The sequence below is a fragment of the Neoarius graeffei genome, chromosome 2 (genome assembly GCF_027579695.1).
Source record: "Neoarius graeffei isolate fNeoGra1 chromosome 2, fNeoGra1.pri, whole genome shotgun sequence".
Taxonomy (NCBI): Eukaryota; Metazoa; Chordata; class Actinopteri; order Siluriformes; family Ariidae; genus Neoarius; species Neoarius graeffei.
The window spans coordinates 57,220,903-57,241,182 of record NC_083570.1 but is presented as its reverse complement, the minus strand read 5'-3'; the positions used below and the strand labels follow the sequence as shown (position 1 = coordinate 57,241,182).

At 42.9% G+C, this 20,280-nt stretch overlaps 1 protein-coding gene across 1 annotated transcript in view; it reads left to right on the top strand.

Moving 5' to 3' along the window:
- Positions 1 to 1,694: 1,694 nt before the first annotated feature.
- The window catches only part of nox5 (NADPH oxidase, EF-hand calcium binding domain 5), a 58,696-nt gene continuing 40,110 nt past the window's right edge, over positions 1,695 to 20,280 (top strand). The window contains exon 1 of the mRNA XM_060914510.1: positions 1,695 to 1,814. Coding sequence (XP_060770493.1) covers positions 1,695 to 1,814 — 120 coding nt within the window. The remainder of the gene's footprint in view (positions 1,815 to 20,280) is intronic.

Here is a 20,280-nt window from a genome sequence, read left to right as displayed (position 1 = left end):
AAGTGGGAGCCAACAACACAAATGATGAAGGACTCCAAAAAGGCAACAAACACTTACAATAAACAACACCAATCATAATCTCTCTCTCTCTCTCTCTCTCTCTCTCTCTCTGCTCTCTCACAAACACACATCCACTTATTCAATACATGGAAATTGAATAAAGACTTTGTATTTGGTTGAGTTCTCAGTGCCGTGTGTTTATCCTTTCTTCTGCAAGTCTGAGCAGTTATTAATAACAACAACACTAATAATAATATTATTAATGAAAGACCCCCATTCCTGCGACCCGTCCAACCGGCCCCCCCAACGGGGGGTGGGGGTGGGGGGTGTCACTCTTGCCTGCATTCAAAACTTGAGAGCCCTGTTCACATTATAAAATACAATAAAATATTAAAATATTACACATTTATGAAGTATTGCAAGGTAAGGTAGGTGCACAGACTTGAGGTGTGTGTAAGGTGCACAGTCCTGAGGTGCATGTGCTGTATGTAAGGTGCACAGTCCTGAGGTGAGGTGAATGTGTTGTGTAAATGAGTGAGTAAATGTGTAAATGAGTAAATGTGTAAATGAGGAAGTGACATAAAATTATCTTACTAATTTATGAATGTCTGGATTTTTTTTTCTTTTTACATCTAACCTGAGTTTAAGTTACACATTCTGATTACATGCATCCTAGAAATTTCTAGAGATTGGTTTATTTCATGTAATATCTGAAGGTGCATTCAATTAGTTGGCCTTTATGGCTCCTATAATTAGCAGCGAATTGCACAGTGTAAAAGAAAGGAGGTCTGCTGTATTGATACACACAGAAGAGATGGCATGTCAGACACAGCTGCTCTGTGCTGGGGATGCTGATCAGCACAACAGCCCCTCCTTCATTATTTCAGTTTCTCTCTAAAGGGCAGAACACATGAAACGAAGGATTATTTTATGAAAGTCTGCTGTTTGCATTGCTGAGAAAAACACGACTTCAGAAGGATATTGGAAAATACTCAATCAAGTAAGTTTCCAACAGAAACATTCTATAGTTTTTTACTTACTTACTTATTACATTTGTTATGTAACAATTTTTCAATTGTTATCATGTCAAAATTGCTGTCTAAAAACTGTTTTATTTTGTTTATATTGCATTGATATCCACTTTGGTCATAGTTGTGTATTCATCTTGCATCAACACCATGTAAATCAAATCCAAATAAAATGGTTTCATGAACAATACAGAGTTTTGTGTCACACTCACCACCTTTTCTTGCATAACTTTGTAAAAGTATCCCAAGGCATTATGTTTTACCATTTGTGTTTACATCGATATAAACAATTACGTTATTCATAATTATTAACAATTATGTTAATCGTTATTACAATATCACCTTGTCATTATTACAATATCACCTTGTCACTTTAACTACAATGTCTTATTACAATATCACCTTGTCACTTTAACTACAATGTCACTCTAATCATATTGTCATTTTAATTTTATCCATGCTTCATTTTATTTATTTGCCATATTTTATCTGCTGCCTTTTTTCCCCCACCCATTTTTGTGATTTTATTCTTTTTGTGATATTATTTTCTTGCTCTTTTTTTAATGTACCACTCTTCACCCTTCTAATTGCCCTTCAGGGATAAATAAAGTTTTGTCTGATCTGATCTGATAATGGTTAAAGTGAAATCCTGTTCATTTCACAGGAATGAGTGTGGACGAGGACACACGCTGGCTTGAATGGGTGACTAAGCAGTTCGAGACTATTGCAGGAGAAGACAAGGAGATTGATTTGGATGAGTTTAAAACAGCCCTTAAAGTGAAGGAGGTGAGAGCTGATGATCTGTGTGCAAAGACTTGTTGTGGAACTCATAGACCGTTTAACATACAAGCAATCAGCAACAATTGCTCAGTTGTTTCCTCATTGTTCAAGGTGAAAATTTATAGAAGAGAGCATTCACAAAGTTTAGCTCTCAGATTCTACTGATGAAGAAGAAGGGTATGTGAATGAATGATGTGTCAAGATAAGGATACAGCATGTGCAGAGTTTGTAGGTTGCACTGCAGATGAATTGAAAAGCAGTGTACTGGAGGAGGCACGGTGGTGTAGTGGTTAGCATTGTCACCTCACAGCAAGAAGGTCCTGGGTTTGAGCCCAACGGCCAATGGAAACCTTTCTGTGTAGAGTTTGCATGTTCTCTATTGCCCCTTTTCTGTACAGAGGAATGGGCTAAAATTCTTCCAAGCCGGTGTGCAGGACTGATCAACAGTTACCAGAAACATTTAGTTGCAGTTATTGCTGCACAAGGGGGTCACACCAGATACTGAAAGCAAAGGTTCACACACTTTTGCCACTCACAAATATGTAATATTGGATCATTTTCCTCAATAAATAAATCTCATCTCATCTCATTATCTCTAGCCATTTTATCCTGTTCTACAGCGTCGCAGGCAAGCTGGAGCCTATCCCAGCTGACTACGGGCGAGAGGCAGGGTACACCCTGGACAAGTCGCCAGGTCATCACAGGGCTGACACATAGACACAGACAACCATTCACACTCACATTCACACCTACGCTCAATTTAGAGTCACCAGTTAACCTAACCTGCATGTCTTTGGACTGTGGGGGAAACCGGAGCTGAGTTGGGCTGAGTCGAGCTGAGCGGGGCTGTTGGAGTTGCATTTCGACTACAACCGCGCTGAACCGTGCTGGCTGGAAGTGGGTGGACACATTGGATGGAGTTAGCGAAAGTGGGTGGACATCACGTGATGTTGTTAAGCAGCACAGACAGTGACATCAGTGAGCTTTTAAGCGGTAGTCTCACGACCCGGATAGTAAACAATAAACATGGAGTCGTTAGTGTTGCTGGTCTTGGTGCTGTGGCTTGTTGTCACCGACAACGCCAACAGATACTGGCAAGAGCGTATAGATGAGACGAGGTGCATAAGGCTTCAGAAATTCTCATAATTCGTAATTATTCTTCTTCCGGGTTTACGGTGTTTACAGATCCCAGCTTGCTCGCGGGGCATGTGTGGGCATGTGAGGACACTCCTCCTCACCAATCAGTGCACAGGGGAGTGTCTGCTCACGCCCCCAGCCTCACTCGGCTCGCTTTGGCTCGCTTCAGCCCCACTCCAAAACGGTGCGAGTTTTAGGGGCTAAGCAGGGCTGAAGCGAGCCGAGTCGTGCTGTTCTTTGGTAGTCGAAACGCGAGCCGTGTCGGGCTGAAGTGAGCTGAAAAAGGGTAGTGGAAAAGGGCCATAAGGGAACTGCACACTTTGACTTGATTCTGTTTGTTGCTGAGAATCCTCTTTTGTGCTGAGCCACAGATATGGGAAGAAGCATCATAATCTCAACGAAGTAAAGAATGCTCTTCAAATCTGTGCAGAATGGCTCATCACTTTCCATAACTCAGTGTATGTCTGAACTATCATCAACTAACGTTTCACTAATGCTTTCAGCATTCTCCATTACCGTTGAACAGCTGTGACATCACACCCATTGTTTGTCTAAAGGTGTCTGTACCAATTCACTAATGTGAGTGGTACAGAGTGATAGGTAACAATATCTTCTGGCCATGCATCATGACAGAACACTAAAAATGACATGATGACCTCTGATCCCTTTGAATGGCCTTTTTCTGTAATATTTGTCAGCACGTTTCCCAATCTTCTCTCTATTTCTTTAACAGTAATATCAATTGCTTTAGGGGCGGCACGGTGGTGTAGTGGTTAGCGCTGTCGCCTCACAACAAGAAGGTCCGGGTTCGAGCCCCGTGGCCAGCGAGGGCCTTTCTGTGCGGAGTTTGCATGTTCTCCCCATGTCCACGTGGGTTTCCTCCGGGTGCTCCGGTTTCCCCCACAGTCCAAAGACATGCAGGTTAGGTTAACTGGTGACTCTAAATTGACCGTAGGTGTGAATGGTTGTCTGTGTCTATGTGTCAGCCCTGTGATGACCTGGCGACTTGTCCAGGGTGTACCCCGCCTTTCGCCCGTAGTCAGCTGGGATAGGCTCCAGCTTGCCTGCGACCCTGTAGAAGGATAAAGCGGCTAGAGATGATGAGAGAGATGAGATCAATTGCTTTATCATTTACTGCATTAAGATAATTTGTGAATATGGCATGGCTCTGTGGGCATTGAAGTTCAACATTTTGGAAGGTTGTGACAGTGGAGTTACTTGAAGCTCTCCACCTCTTGCTTACTGGCAATACTTCCTGATATCCAGTGCCTTCAGAATCTTTCCTTATGTGCTGTAAGAATTCCTGGAGTGTCCCTTCTCCCAGTGGCATTTCCTTCAAATGTTTTATTGTCTCCAGACAACTCTCAGCAGCTGCAATCGCTTTTGGGAGGATCCTCCCAAAAACGATTGCAGCTGTTCACCTATTGCTGCACCCATTGAAGAAGAAACCTTTATTCATCACATGCACACTTCAAGTACAGTGAAATTCATCCTCTGCATTTAACCCATCTGAAGCAGTGAACACACACACACTCAGAGCAGTGGGCAGCCACACCAGAGCGCCCAGGGAGCAGTCAGGGGTCAGGTACCTTGCCCAAGGTCGCCCCACGTCAACCTAACTGCATGTCTTTGGACTGTGGGGGAAACCGGAGCACCCGGAGGAAACCCACGCAGACACGGGGAGAACATGCAAACTCCACACAGAAAGGCCCTCGCCAGCCGTTGGGTTTGAACCCGGAACCTTCTTGCTGTGAGGCGACCATGCTAACCACTACACCACCGTGCTGCCTTCTGTTCTTGCTTGCTTTTGGGACTGAATTGAACCATTTTTTTGAGCGCTCAGCAGTGCCTTTGAACACTCAGCAGTGCCAGTTCCAGACAATGAATTAGACAGTGGGAGGACAGGGCATGTTCACTTATTTCACCTCTGAAATTTGCTCCTATTCCCCATGTTAACACTTGCACCATCCACTCCAAAAGCACTCATTTTGTGTATCCAAAGTTTGGATTGGGTGGATCTTCATTATAAAGCACTGACTTCGAAATAAATGACCAAGTATAATATTTTTGTCCCATTTGTTTAACTCGGTTCTCTTTATCTACTTTTAGGACTTGTGTGAAAATCTGATGATGTTTTAGGTCATATTTAAAAATATAGAAATATAGAACTATAGAAATATAGAACTATTTCTATAAAAATATAGAAATATAGAACATTCTAAAGGGTTCACAAACTTTCAAGCACCGCTGTAAATATCTGTTTTCTTTGAGCGCTCAGCAGTGCCTTTGAACAAAGGTGTTGTGAAGATCTTTAGCAGTTTGCTAAAGATCACGTGGACAAGCCAGAAGGCTATTGGAAAAATGTTTTGTGGATGGATGAGACCAAAATAGAATTTTTGGTTTAAATGAGAAGCGTTATGTTTGGAGAAAGGGAAACACTGCATTCCAGCATAAGAACCTTATCCCAAAATGAGTGCTTTTGGAGTGGATGGTGCAAGTGTTAACATGGGGAATAGGAGCACATTTCAGAGGTGAAATGAGTGAGCATGTCCTGTCCTCCCACTGTCTAATTCATTGTCTGGAACTGGCACTGCTGAGTGTTCAAAGGCACTGCTGAGCGCTCAAAGAAAACAGATATTTACAGTGGTGCTTGAAAGGTTGTGAACCCTTTAGAATTTTCTATATTTCTGCGTGAATATGACCTAAAACATCATCAGATTTTCACACAAGTCCTAAAAGTAGATAAAGAGAACCCAGTTAAACAAATGAGACAAAAATACTATACTTGGTTATTTATTTATTGAGGAAAAGGATATCTGTGAGTGGGAAAAGTATGTGAACCTCTAGGATTAGCAGTTCATTTGAAGGTGAAATCAGAGTCAGGTGTTTTCAATCAATGGGATGAGAATCAGGTGTGTGTGGGCACCCTGTTTTATTTAAAGAACAGGGATCTATCAAAGTCTGATCTTCACAACACGTTTGTGGAAGTGTATCATGGCACGAACAAAGGAGATTTCTGAGGACCTCAGAAAAAGCGTTATTGATGCTCATCAGGCTGGAAAAGGTTACAAAACCATCTCTAAAGAGTTTGGACTCCATCAATCCACAGTCAGACAGATTGTGTACAAATGGAGGAAATTCAAGACCATTGTCCCCATGAGTGGTCAACCAACAAAGATCACTCCAAGAGCAAAGCGTGTAATAGTCGGCGAGGTCACAAAGGACCCAAGGATAACTTCTAAGCAACTGAAGGCCTCTCTCACATTGGCTAATGTTAATGTTCATGAGTCCACCATCAGGAGAACACTGAACAACAATGGTGTGCATGGCAGGATTGCAAGGAGAAACCCACTGCTCTCCAAAAAGAACATTGCCGCTTGTCTGCACTTTGCTAAAGATCATGTGGACAAGCCAGAAGGCTATTGGAAAAATGTTTTGTCGAGGGATGAGACCAAAATAGAACTTTTTGGTTGAAATGAGAAGCGTTATGTTTGGAGAAAGGAAAACACTGAATTCCAGCATAAGAACCTTATCCCATCTGTGAAACATGGTGGTGGTAGTATCATGGTTTGGGTCTGTTTTGTTGCATCTGGGCCAGAATGGCTTGCCATCATTGATGGAACAATGAATTCTGAATTTTCCCAGCGAATTCTAAAGGAAAATGTCAGGACATCTGTCCATGAACTGAATCTCAAGAGAAAGTGGGTCATGCAGCAAGACAACGACCCTAAGCACACAAATCGTTCTACCAAAGAAATGGTTAAAGAAGAATAAAGTTAATGTTTTGGAATGGCCAAGTCAAAGTCCTGACCTTAATCCAATCGAAATGTTGTGGAAGGACCTGAAGCGAGCAGTTCATGTGAGGAAACCCACCAACATCCCAGAGTTGAAGCTGTTCTGTACGGAGGAATGGGCTAAAATTCCTCCAAGCCGGTGTGCAGGACTGATCAACAGTTACCGGAAATGTTTAGTTGCAGTTATTGCTGCACAAGGGGGTCACACCAGATACTGAAAGCAAAGGTTCACACACTTTTGCCAGATATGCAATATTGGATCATTTTCCTCAATAAATAAATGACCAAGTATAATATTTTTGTCTCATTTGTTTAACTGGGTTCTCTTTATCTACTTTCAGGACTTGTGTGAAAAGCTGATGATGTTTTAGGTCATATTTATGCAGAAATATAGACAATTCAAAAGGGTTCACAAACTTTCAAGCACCACTGTAGTCTCAACATCCTCGGCATTTGATGTAGATGAGGCTGGTTTTGTACAGGCAGGGAAGGAGAAATAATCTGAAAGTTTTCATTTATTCATTTACTTTTCTTGCCAGCTGACTGACATCTATAAATTGTAAATTCAAACTTGGTTGAACTAAACAGCATTCATAAAGATAACACTTCAAAATTTTGTAGAACAGGACAAAGCGGCTAGAGATAATGAGCATTTTTCACAAATTGCTCCTGTTATAAATAAATAATTATTTATTATAATTTATTATTAATCAAGGTTTCTTCTTCAATGGGTGCAGCAATAGGCGAACAGCTGCAATCGCTTTTGGGAGGATCCTCCCAAAAGTGATTTCAGCTGCTGAGAGTTGTCTGGAGACAATAAAACGTTTGAAGGAAATGCCAGTGGGAGAAGGGACACTCCCAGAATACTTACAGCACATAAGGAAAGATTCTGAAGGCACTGGATATCAGGAAGTATTGCCAGTAAGAAAGAGGTGGAGAGCTTCAAGTAACTCCACTGTCACAACCTTCCAAAATGTTGAACTTCAATGCCCACAGAGCCATGCCATATTCACAAATTATCTTAATGCAGTAAATGATAAAGCAATTGATATTATTGTTAAAGAAATAGAGAGAAGATTGGGAAACGTGCTGACAAATATTATAGAAAAAGGCCATTCAAAGCGATCAGAGGTCATCATGTCATTTTTAGTGTTCTGTCATATGCATGGCCAGAAGATATTGTTACCTATCGCTCTGTACCACTCACATTAGTGATTTGGTACAGAGACCTTTAGACAAACAATGGGTGTGATGTCACAGCTGTTCAAAGGTAATGGAGAATGCTGAAAGCATTAGTGAAACGTTAGTTGATGATAGTTCAGACATACACTGAGTTATGGAAAGTGATGAGCCATTCTGCACAGATTTGAAGAGCATTCTTTACTTTGTTGAGATTATGATGCTTCTTCCCATATCTGTGGCTCAGCACAAAAGAGGATTCTCAGCACACAACAGAATCAAGTCAAAAGTGTGCAGTTCCCTAACGCCCCTTTTCCACCAAAGCAGTTCCAGGGCTGGTTCAGGGCCAGTGCTTAGTTTGGAACCGGGTTTTCTGTTTCCACTGACAAAAAAATGGCTCTGGGGCCAGAAAAACCGGTTCCAGGCTAGCACCAACTCTCTGCTGGGCCAGAGGAAAGAACCGCTTATGTCAGCGGGGGGGGGCAGAGTTGTTAAGACCAACAACAATAACAAGACCGCGAAAGATCGCCATTTTTAAGCGACGAGAAGCAGCAGCTGTACAAACGCGAAGTCATCTATTATTATTATCATTATTGTTGTTGTTGTTGCTGCTGCTGCTTCTTCCGTGTTGTTTTTGCTTCGATATTCGCGCCAAGGTTTATGCAAACGTAGCAACATAACTGACGTGTACAACGACGTAATGACGTATACAGCGACGTAACTGATGTATACAGCGACGTAATGACATGGCTTTCCTTAGCACCGCGAGCAAACTGGTTCTCAGCTGGCTCACAAGTTGAACGAGTTGTGAACCAGCACCAGCACTGGCCCCGAACCAGCCCTGGAACTGATTTGGTGGAAAAGGGGTATAAGTGCTACAACACTGGAAAGGTCTCTCACTGGAGCAGTTTGACCCAGAGCCCAGTGTGACGCGCTGGTTGTCTGTAATCAGAAGAAGGTGCAGACCTAACTACACTGGCTGGCCAAGTGACACAGACATGGTGGTGGTGGGAGATACAGACTCTGAGCCTGAATAAGCAGGAAACAAGTAATTGTACATGATTGAAGAAAAAAGTGAAAAAAGAAGACTGGGCATCTAAGTACAGGCCTAGAAATTCATATATTTTTTCACCAGCCAGCCAGACTAGTTACCTTCCAAAGTAACTAGCCAAACAGAAAATCAACTAGCCAAAATTTGTTCATGTATGAATTTTACTTCTGTCAAAAATAACGCAAAAGAGAGTAGTTACCATTGTTCATGACTAATGTGCATTTATTTCAAGACCCGAGTATTTTGATACTGTTGTTAAATACATGAATGAGAACAACACAGAGCACCATAATATAATATCAACAAATAATAATGTATTGGAAAACTTGGCAACTTGGTGTATGAGTATTGAAAACAAATATACTTACTATCATGACTATAGCACCCAAAATATGTCCAACATGCTTTTTGTATTTAACCATTTATGAGAGAGAAAGCGCAGCATGGTGGTGTAGTGGTTAGTGCTGTCGCCTCACAGCAAGAAGGTCCGGGTTCGAGCCCCGTGGCCGGCTTGGGCCTTTCTGTGCAGAGTTTACATGTTCTCCCCGTGTCCGCGTGGGTTTCCTCTGGGTGCTCCGGTTTCCCCCACAGTCCAAAGACATGCAGGTTAGGTTAACTGGTGACTCTAAATTGAGCGTAGGTGTGAATGGTTGTCTGTGTCTATGTGTCAGCCCTGTGATGACCTGGCGACTTGTCCAGGGTGTACCCTGCCTTTCGCCCGTAGTCAGCTGGGATAGGCTCCAGCTCGCCTGCGACCCTGCAGAACAGGATAAAGTGGCTACAGATAATGAGGATGGGATGAAATGAGAGAGAAAGTATTAGGAGCTTCATATTGACTAGGAATCAACTTGAAAAAAATTAATTATTCCATAAAAATCGTATTGCAGCCAAGGCCTACCCTGCTCCCATGTTTGCTTATAAGTCCTTTGTCGTTTCTCCTTCTCGTATGCTTTATCTGTGGCCTTTTTCTCCTCTTCAGACCGAGGTCGCTTTGTCCCTGTCTCTGGCGGTTTCTGTACACCTTTCAGAAAATTCCACATCGCAACGTAGCTTTGGCAGATGTAGATGTAAACAACAACAAAAACACGTGTTTAAATGGGCGATAATGTGGCCACATCTATTGAATTTGATAACATGATGTGGCAGTGGGGGCGTGGCCAAGTGTCGGTCTGTGAATGGAGGGCAGAGTCAGGGAAGGTAAGTGGTGGAATCATTGCACCTGATGGGGATTAACCTGTGTTTGTTTGTCTTCCCCAGTGACCGCGCCCTTTAAAAGGAGAGGAGAGCAGAGAAAGGGAGCTCTCTCTCCCCAACCAGAACACGTGTGTGTGTGTGAGATCATGCGCGGCTGGGAAGTGATAAAAGGCTGAAAAGCTAGCAATAAATAGTTCATTGAGAACTCAGTTCTGGCCTGCCGTGCTTCTGTGCTCCACCCACCTGGTCCAATACTATATGTGATTACCGTGATATTCAACGAGATGCATTATATGCATGCGCAGTAGTGAAAAAACCGACAGCCTGACTCGTACACGATATGATTTGGAATTCTTCGGTAGTTTCCGTCCTGCCGATAAACACATCGATTAACACAGACACGGCACATGCTTAATATGTGGCGGCTTTAGTTGACGGTGTGTCTGAATCTTCGCTTCATATATATATTTTTTATTTTCAACTAGCCAGCCAGGCTGCCTAGTGACAGGAATTACCCGCCAAATGACAGATTAAGTCGCCTTGGGCGACCGGACCACCGCGAATTTCGAGCCCTGTCAGATCTTGAGGAAATTACTAATCGTATTTGTTTCAGGGTTTTCTTTTGACTCCCAAAATGGATTTAAGTTGAGCCGTTATAGTAATCACTATTTTAGATTGTATTAGGGAGTTTTTTATACTGTAATATTTTACACATAATATGCACTACTATTTTTGGCATTTTGAAGAATATTGTAATTCTAGCAATTATCTCCAAATAATCCAAATGTGTGGCACGGTCGTGTAGTGGTTAGCACTGCCATTTCACAGCAAGAACGTTCCGGGTTCGAACCTCATGGCCGATGGGGGCCTTTCTGTATGGAGTTTACATGTTCTCCCTGTGTCTGCGTGGGTTTCCTCCGGGTGCTCCGGTTTCCCCCACAGTCCAAAGACATGCAGATTAGGCTAATTGGTGGCTCTAAGTTGACCGTAGGTGTGAATGGTTGTTTGTCTCTATGGCCAAGTTTACATTAGACCGTATCTGTCTCGTTTTCTTCGCGGATGCACTGTCCGTTTACATTAAAACGCCTGGAAACGCCGGGAAACGGGAATCCGCCAGGCTCCACGTATTCAATACAGATCGTGTCTGGTCTGGTGCTGTGTAAACATTGAGAATACGCGGATACGCGGATATGCTGTGCTGAGCTCTAGCTGGCGTCGTCATTGGACAACGTCACTGTGACATCCACCTTCCTGATTCGCTGGCGTTGGTCATGTGACGCGACTGCTGAAAAACGGCGCGGACTTCCGCCTTGTATCACCTTTCATTAAAGAGTATAAAAGTATGAAAATACTGCAAATACTGATGCAAATACTGCCCATTGTGTAGTTATGATTGTCTTTAGGCTTGCCATCCTTCCACTTGCAAGTGGTAAGTGACGCGCATGCCCGATATGCACTGAGATCACACACACAGCGGCTCAGTCCCGAATCACTGCTCGTGCGCTTCACTCGCGCGCTCTGTGAGCTGCGCATGGCCAGAGTGCGCACCCTCCAGAGGGCACTCGCTGTTCAGGGCGGAGTGATTTGGAGCGCAGGATGCCTGCGGAGCCAAGCGTATCCATGTATTGGCGTTGCTGTGTGCACGCGAATCGTGTATTGGCGTTGCTGTGTGCACGCTAATCATTTTAAAAACGTTAATCTGATGATCCGCTGATACGGTCTAATGTAAACCCCACCTAAGTATCAGCCCTGTGATGATCTGGCAACTTGTCCAGGGTGTACCCCGCCTCTCACCCATAGTCAGCTGGGATAGGCTCCAGCTTGCCTGTGGCCCTGCACAGGATAAGTGGTTACGGATAATAGATGGATGGATGGATGGATGGATGGATAATAGATGGGTGGAGGTCCCTAATGCCCCTGAAGCATTACATTTTCAACTTATTATAGCTTATAACTGATTATAATAAAACTTTCATGATGTTCCCCCAAGAATATAATTAGGTAGCTTTTGTTATAAGCATAGCATAAATAAATATGTTTACATATAAATGTATTAAGATACTGCTGATATATATGATATTATTCTATCCACATTCACTGGATATGAGCAATCATGCACTCTGATTGGCTACTCTTCTACAAGGATGTCAGCTCATATACCATGAAGAGAGAAAAACAAAATGGCAGAGCATGTTGCTGAACCAACCGAGGATGAAATAAAAACTCTACTCGAGAACAAAACCTTTTAAACCCTTTTAAAACCTATTTAAAGTATTTAAAAGAAACAGAAATAGCTAAAAGAATTTTCCCCCCTCCAATATCGCTTGTTCCACACTCCAACCCAGTCGGTGGCAGTAATGCACCTTTAAATTGGTTTACCAACCACCAAAAAACCCTAAATAATAATAAGAAAACTTAAAAAAAAAGCAAAAAAAGCAACAAAATATGGAATAAAAGTATTTGATGGTAAGAACGTATCTTTTTTATTTTTCAAGAATTATTTATAATAGCATTTTTCACAAATTGCTCCTGTCATTTTGCTGGTTTGTTTACATTCTAAGTGGAAATGAGTTTGTTGGATGTTTTATTTAGCGAATTTGCAAAAAATAAAAATAAAAATGCTCTGTTTCTCAAAATCCAGTGAATGTGGATAGAATAAAACAAAATGTGGGAATAAGTGAATGAACAGTACTTTCCCATCCCTCTGTATCCATGGCTGAAGTGCCCTTGAGCAAGGCACTTAACTGTTCCCCACAAAGCTGCCCACTGCTCTGGGTACTTAAGTGTGTGCGCGCCAGGACTCTCAAGTTTTGAATGCAGGCAAGAGTGACATCCCCCCCCCCCCCCCCCCCCCCATTGGGGGTGCCGGTTGGACGGGTCGCAGGAATGGGGGTCTTTCATTAATAATATTATTATTAGTGTTGTTGTTATTAATAACTGCTCAGACTTGCAGAAGAAAGGATAAACACACGGCACTGACAACTCAACCAAATACAAAGGCCCTGTCCACACGACAATGGATTCAGGTGAATCTGATAAAATTTTTTATCGTTTCAGCCTGGCGTCCACATGGCACCGGCGTTTTGGGTGCCCCAAAACGATATTTTTTGAGAACGGGTTCCAGAGTGGAAAAATCTGGCAACGGCGCCATTGCGAAGTCGTCTGGATGAGTAGAATGGATTTGTTTACGATGACGTCACAACCACATGACTAGAACAAGCAACACTCTCGCGCGCATCATTCGTAACAACAACAGCAACAATGGCGGTCCCCAGAGTAGTAGTAGTTTCAGTGCTGCAGTCGCTGCTAAGTTTATTCGCATTATTGAAGCAAAATGCACAGGTGTTATACCAACTAGGCGAGCGGCAGAGACGCTTACACGACCACACGCGTCAGATTCTTTTAAACCCACCACGGCGTGTAACTAGACGGGCCAAAAGAAGAAGAGTGACTCAAACCATTTCTTGCCTGCTTTCTATTGGATAAGAATCTTTTGAAATTGTTTACACATTAACCTGACTGACCTGCCAGACAGACAATTTACACCTGCTTTGATGAACAGAAAGTACAGCCTTCCACACAAAGCAACAGTTACCTGACTATAATGGCAGCAGAGGGGAAAAGGGTCAGAAGACCCTTCAACAGACTGTTTTGTATGAACCACTGCATTGCATTCACTTTTGTATACAGCTTTTCTTTTAAATAAACAAGTAACTGAACCATTTCTTGAATTTCTTTTTTTTATTGGATAAGACTGCTTTTCAAAATGTTCACACACAATATAAAAAGTTATATAAATTATATAAAAATGCTTTTCAAAATGTTCACACACAATAAGAAAATTAAGTTATATAAAACTATGCACATTAATAAAACTAATTTGTACACACAGAAGGCACGATTTCCTCGCGTAGTCGCAGCCATCTTCTTCTTGTTGTTGTGTGTTTGTTCCTGTGAGTGCTTCACGCCGGGTAGAAGAAGGGGTTTATGCGCATGCGTCCTACTTCTTCTATTGTTCTGGTATCTCCGATGGGACCGTCTTACAGCGCACGTAGAGGTGTAGCATGTGTATTGCATCGTTTTCAGCAAGCGTTGCGTTGCCATATGTACCTGATATTTTACTGATCCATTGCCCATGTGGACGCGATATTTTTTTTACCCGCTAAAAAAAATCTCGTTGCCGTTGTCGTGGGGATGTAGCCAAAGTCTTTATTCAATTTCCGTGTACTGAATAAGTGTATGTGTGTGTGTGAGAGAGCAGAGAGAGAGAGAGATTATGACTGGTGTTGTTTATTGTAAGTGTTTGCTGCCTTTTGAGTCCTTCACCATTTGTGTTGTTGGCTCCCACTTAAAACAGTTCGGCTCAAGTCCAGCCATTTTCAGGGTCATGATAGAGGCCAATGTCCTGTCCAGAGACAAGCTGTTTCGGGTTGAGGTTTTGTTCAGACTGACAATTGAAAATACCCTCTCGGCATCAGCATTTGAATGAGGAAGCGCCAAAACCAAGGTTGTTATCTCTGATAGCCTCCCAAATTGGTTCAAGCCAGTCACCTTTGAAAAAGGAACCAAGGGCCTCTATTACTTAAATGTTTTCCTTTTATCTTAATAATGAGCAAGTCATGTTGTGTGCAAAAAATTTCTTACTTTGTTTTTTTTGAGGACATTCTTCCCCAAAACTCCTCAACGTCAAAGGATGTTGGGTCCTGTAATCTGTAATAGTTGGACTTTCCTCTTCCCTATATCTTCCCCTGGAGTCACACAGTTTCTATATTATGAACAATAAAAACTTAATCTTTCACAAACGGGTCTTTCATAACTGCTGACAAATTAAAAAAAACCTTCACTCTTACTGGTATTCACATGCTGCTTTAAACACACATTAGTGTCGCTGTTATTATTACTGACCAGCATCTGTTATTGCCTGTGAACAAGTGGAGCTGCTCGCCAGGGGATCATTTAAACAGGTGCAATACAGCTCAGCTCCTGTAAAACCTTACCATGTCCATGCTAATTATCTGGGCAACATTCTCTCACAGCAGGCAAGTTGTCATTTCTTGTGTCAAACAAGTTGTGAATTTGTTGTAACATTAAAACAGGACATGACTTCCTCTGGTCTCTGTGCTGCTCAGAGCTCATCCTCATGGTGTCCACTGAACAAAACTTTCAGAAGATGGTTGGAGCATTATCAAGTGAACAATTCCTGGGATAACAATGCTTTTTTCATTGGTTGTTGCGTTATCGACCCAGATACAATAGTGCTTCTGATTGGCTATTGTGTAGCCCTGCCCTTTTCCTTTTTTTTGATTGGCTGGTAAGTGGCAGGCTCGACTCATGGGAGATGCGCTTGTTTCCTGCCGTTTCCATAGAGATAGCGGCGCGCCAGAGAAATTTATATTATAATTTTTTTTCAACGTGAGAAATACAATGTGTGGCAGGAGTGCGTGACAAAAGACCGAAAAGCGTGACTGTCACGCTCAATGCGTGAGACTTGAGAGCCCTGGTGCGCGCTCATTGCTCACTAGTGTGTGTTCACTGCTTCAGAAGGGTTAAATGCAGGAAGAATTTCAGTGTGCTCTAATGTACATGTGACAGATAAAGGTGTCTTCTTCACAATCCTTCAATAAATGAAATAATCATTAAAACTGTGTTTTCCTCATGTTCTTATTGTCTTATCTGAAATCATATAGTGTAACAAATATGCAATATTGGAGGAAATCAGGAGGGGGCATATACTTATGGTATGTGTACATGCCACATTCCATTTTTAAAACCCATCAAACAGAATCAGAGACTCTCTGAACCACATACTTGCAAGAGATGAGAGGCAGAGCAGGGCAGGCAAGCAACTGTTTAAACTGATGGGTGCTAAGCACCTCTCCACTGAAGTTGGCCTCCCAAATGCGCGAGCCTGGTCGAGCGCAGTACACGAGATGAGCAGTGCCTGCACCTGGTGTCCTTGATCCGGTCTGCTGCTGTGGCAAAAAACAAGCTCCGTACTCTCCATCACGCTCCTTATTCCCCACTCGCCAAAACTTCTCCCTTTCGGTGTCACAGAGGTAGCACCGGCTAAGAGAAGAAACCAGCAGATGACCCTCCAGGTATCCCAACTGTACCACATGAGAGTCAACTGTAGTGATGTTCTGAACTGGGAAGATCACAAATCCTGAACCCTGTACAAAATACACACACAATCCTTTTTTGTTAGGTGTATGAGAATAACGATACAGATTTCAGCTATTAAGGTACTCTTAAAAAAAATTATATATATACTAGTGCATCTCAAAAAATTAGAATACCATGAAAAAGTTCCCTTTTTTCATAATTTAATTCAAAAAGGTAAACTTTCATATATTCTATATTCATTACATGTAAAGTGAAATATTTAAAGCCTTTTTTGTTTTAATTTTGATGATTATGGCTTATAGCTCATGAAAATCAGAACTCCAGTATCTCAAATTATTAGAATATTCCCTAAACTCAATCAAAAAAAGGATTTACAATACAGAAATGTCCAACTTCTGAAAAGTATATTCATTTATACACTCAATATGGGGCTCCTTTACCATGAATTACTGTATCAATGTGGTGTGGAATGGAGGTGATCAGTCTGTGGCACTGCTGAGGTGTTATTGAAGCCCAGGTTGCTTTGATAGTGGCCTTCAGCATATCTGTATTTTTGGGTCGGGTGTTTCTCATCTTCCTCTTGACAATACCCCATAGATTCTCTATGGGGTTCAGGTCAGGCAAGTTGGCTGGCCAATCAAACACAGTAATATCATGGTCAGCAAACCATTTGGTAGTAGTTTTGGCACTGTGGGTAGGTGCTAAGTCCTGCTAGAAAAGGAAATCAGCATCTCCAAAAAGCTCGTCAGCAGATGGAAGCATGAAGTGCTCTAAAATCTCCTGGTAGATGGCTGTGTTGACATTGGACTTGATAAAATACAGTGGACCAACACCAGCAGATGACATGGCACCCCAAATCATCACAGACTGTGGAAACTTCACACTGGGCTTCAAACACCTTGGATTCTGTGCCTCTCCACTCTTCCTCCAGACTCTAGAACCATGATTTCCAAATTAAATGCAAAATGTACTTTCATCTGAAAAGAGGACTTTGGACCACTGAGCAAAAGTCCATTTCTTTCTCTCCTTAGCCCAGATAAGACACTTCTGACATTGTCTCTGGCTCAGGAGCAGCTTGATATTAGGAATGCGAAAGTTGTATCCCCTTTCTTGAAGACGTCTGTTCGTGATGAGTCTTGATACACTGACACCAGCCTCAGTCCACTCCTTGTGAAGCTTTCCCAAGTTCTTGAATCAACTTTTCTTGACAATCTTTTCAAGACTGCGGCCATCCCTGTTGCTTGTGCACCTTTTCCAGCCACCCTTTTCAGCAATGACCTTTTGTGGCTTACCCTCCTTGTGGAGGGCATCAGTGATTATCGTCTGGACAACAGTCAAGTCAGCAGTCTTCCCCATGATTGTGGTTGTGTGTACTGAACTAGACCGAGAGATACACCGTGTTCATACTGTTTTACTCAAACTCGAAATGAAATATTCTAATATTTTGAGATGGGTTTTTTATGTTTTTGTACTGTATGCCATACTGATTAAAATTAAAATAGAAAAATGCTTGAAACATTTTAGTTTATGTGTAATGAGTCTATAATATATAACATTTTCACTTTCTTAAATAACTGATGGAAAATATTGAACTTTTTCACAATATTCTAATTTTTTGAGATGCACTAGTATATATGTGTATAGACATATAGATAGATAGATATCTATAGATATATTATAGATATCAGCTGGACAGTGGGGCGGCATGGTGGTGTAGTGGTTAGCGCTGTCGCCTCACAGCAAGAAGGTCCGGGTTCGAGCCCCGTGGCCGGCGAGGGCCTTTCTGTGCGGAGTTTGCATGTTCTCCCCGTGTCCGCGTGGGTTTCCTCCGGGTGCTCCGGTTTCCCCCACAGTCCAAAGACATGCAGGTTAGGTTAACTGGTGACTCTAAAATTGACCGTAGGTGTGAATGTGAGTGTGAATGGTTGTCTGTGTCTATGTGTCAGCCCTGTGATGACCTGGCGACTTGTCCAGGGTGTACCCCGCCTTTCGCCCGTAGTCAGCTGGGATAGGCTCCAGCTTGCCTGCGACCCTGTAGAACAGGATAAAGCGGCTAGAGATAATGAGATGAGATGAGCTGAGCTGGATAGTACAGTGGTAATGCTCACTGACTACGACGCAGGAGATCGGGGTTTGAATCCCGATCGGGGCAAAACATCATCCAGTAAGGGCCCTTAGGCAAGACCCCTCATGATATATCAGCCTACCTCAGGAATGAGTGAAGACATAACTGATAGAGTCATACCGGCTCAGACGTCACCCGGGTCAACAAGGTCTGCGTCAGTTGCTAGGGAACCAGGGCAAACTGATGAGAAATGGGCTACTGGAACAAGACATCGATGGACGAGGACAGAAAATACGGAATTGCTGGAATGCTACTAGAGAGGGCATTAATGAAATACAACAACGATGCTACGGCAAGGGGGAGCCAGGAAGACAGGTCAGCGGGGAGATGTCATCATCATCCCCACAACCAGAGATTGGGTACCAAGCCCCAACAGCCTCAACACAAGAGCTGCTTCCTGAGAAGGAAGATCGTGACCCAACTGGAAACCTGGAGCCCCTGACGAATACCAAAGCTGAGTTGCCAAGTACCTTCAGAAGATCTACTAGTAGATGTGAATGCTGCTCTGAAGACAATCTCTACAAGAACCATCACTGAGACCAACAAGCTGATACACAGTACAGCACCAGTAATCATGGAGATGCTTGGACACAAGGTGGGCGCGGGACATAACAAACAGTATCCACCATGGAAAAGACGATTAGAGGCCAAGATAAAGGCAGCACGGAGAGAAGTTAGCCAGCTAGCTGAACTACAGAAAGGGAACATGGTGAATAAAGGGGCACCCAGGAAGTACAACTCACTCTCCATACCAGAGGCACTCGAAACTGCCAAACCGGCCACTCTGTGAGCTGCGCGCTCTCCAGAGGGCACTCGCTGTTCAGGGCGGAGTGATTTGGAGCGCAGGATGCCTGCGGAGCCGAGCGTATCCGTGTATTGGTGTTGCTGTGTGCACACTAATCGTTAATCTGATGATCCGCTGATACGGTCTAATGTAAACATGGGCTGAGAATCTTCACAGACCTGGGTGCTCTAGTTTCCCCCACAGTCCAAAGACATGCAGATTAGGCTAATTGGTGGCTCTAAATTGTCCATAGGTGTGAATGGTTGTTTCCCAAGCCCATAAATGGGATGGTTGTAGCAGGAAGGGCAGCCAGTGTAATTAATAGCCTTTCCAATTAATATGACGTGGATCAGTAGGGTCCACATGGACCCTGACCTGGCAACAGTACTGGACAAGGAAGAAGATGGTGATTTCCAAGTAAATTTCATTGTATGTGACCTGAAAATAAGGCTACATCCACACGACAATGGCAACGAGATGTTATTTAAAAATATATCGCGTCCAAATGGGCAACGATCAGTAAAATATCAGGTCCACATGGCAACGCAACGCTTGCTGAAAACGATGCAATACACATGCCACACCTCTAGGGGCGCTGTAAGACGGTCCCTTCGGAGACACCAGAACAATAGAAGAAGTAAGGACGCATGCGCATAAACTATTATGCGCGAGACTTCATATTAGCCACAAAGTCAGGAAAATCTGTTCGTAAAATTACATTATAATGACCAAATACAATGAAAAGTATTTTTCCAGTCTCACCTGTGAAAGGTAATCCCATGTGATCTCGTTTGGGCGGCAAACCTGTTGGTACAGTTAAACGCAGCTAATCTTTATTCTCCACTTTGACCTATCTAATATGGCGGCGAGGATGACGTATGATTCTACGCGGAAGGCGGCGTCTTTAATGGTCCAGAATAAATTGAATACTACACGTTGATGGATTAATTTGTTGTTTCTCACCTGTGAAAGGTAATCCCATGTGATCTCGTTTGGACGGTAAACCTGTTGGTACAGTTAAAGGCAGCGCATGAATCTTTATTCTCCGCTTTGACCTATCCAATATGGCGGCGAGGATGACGTAT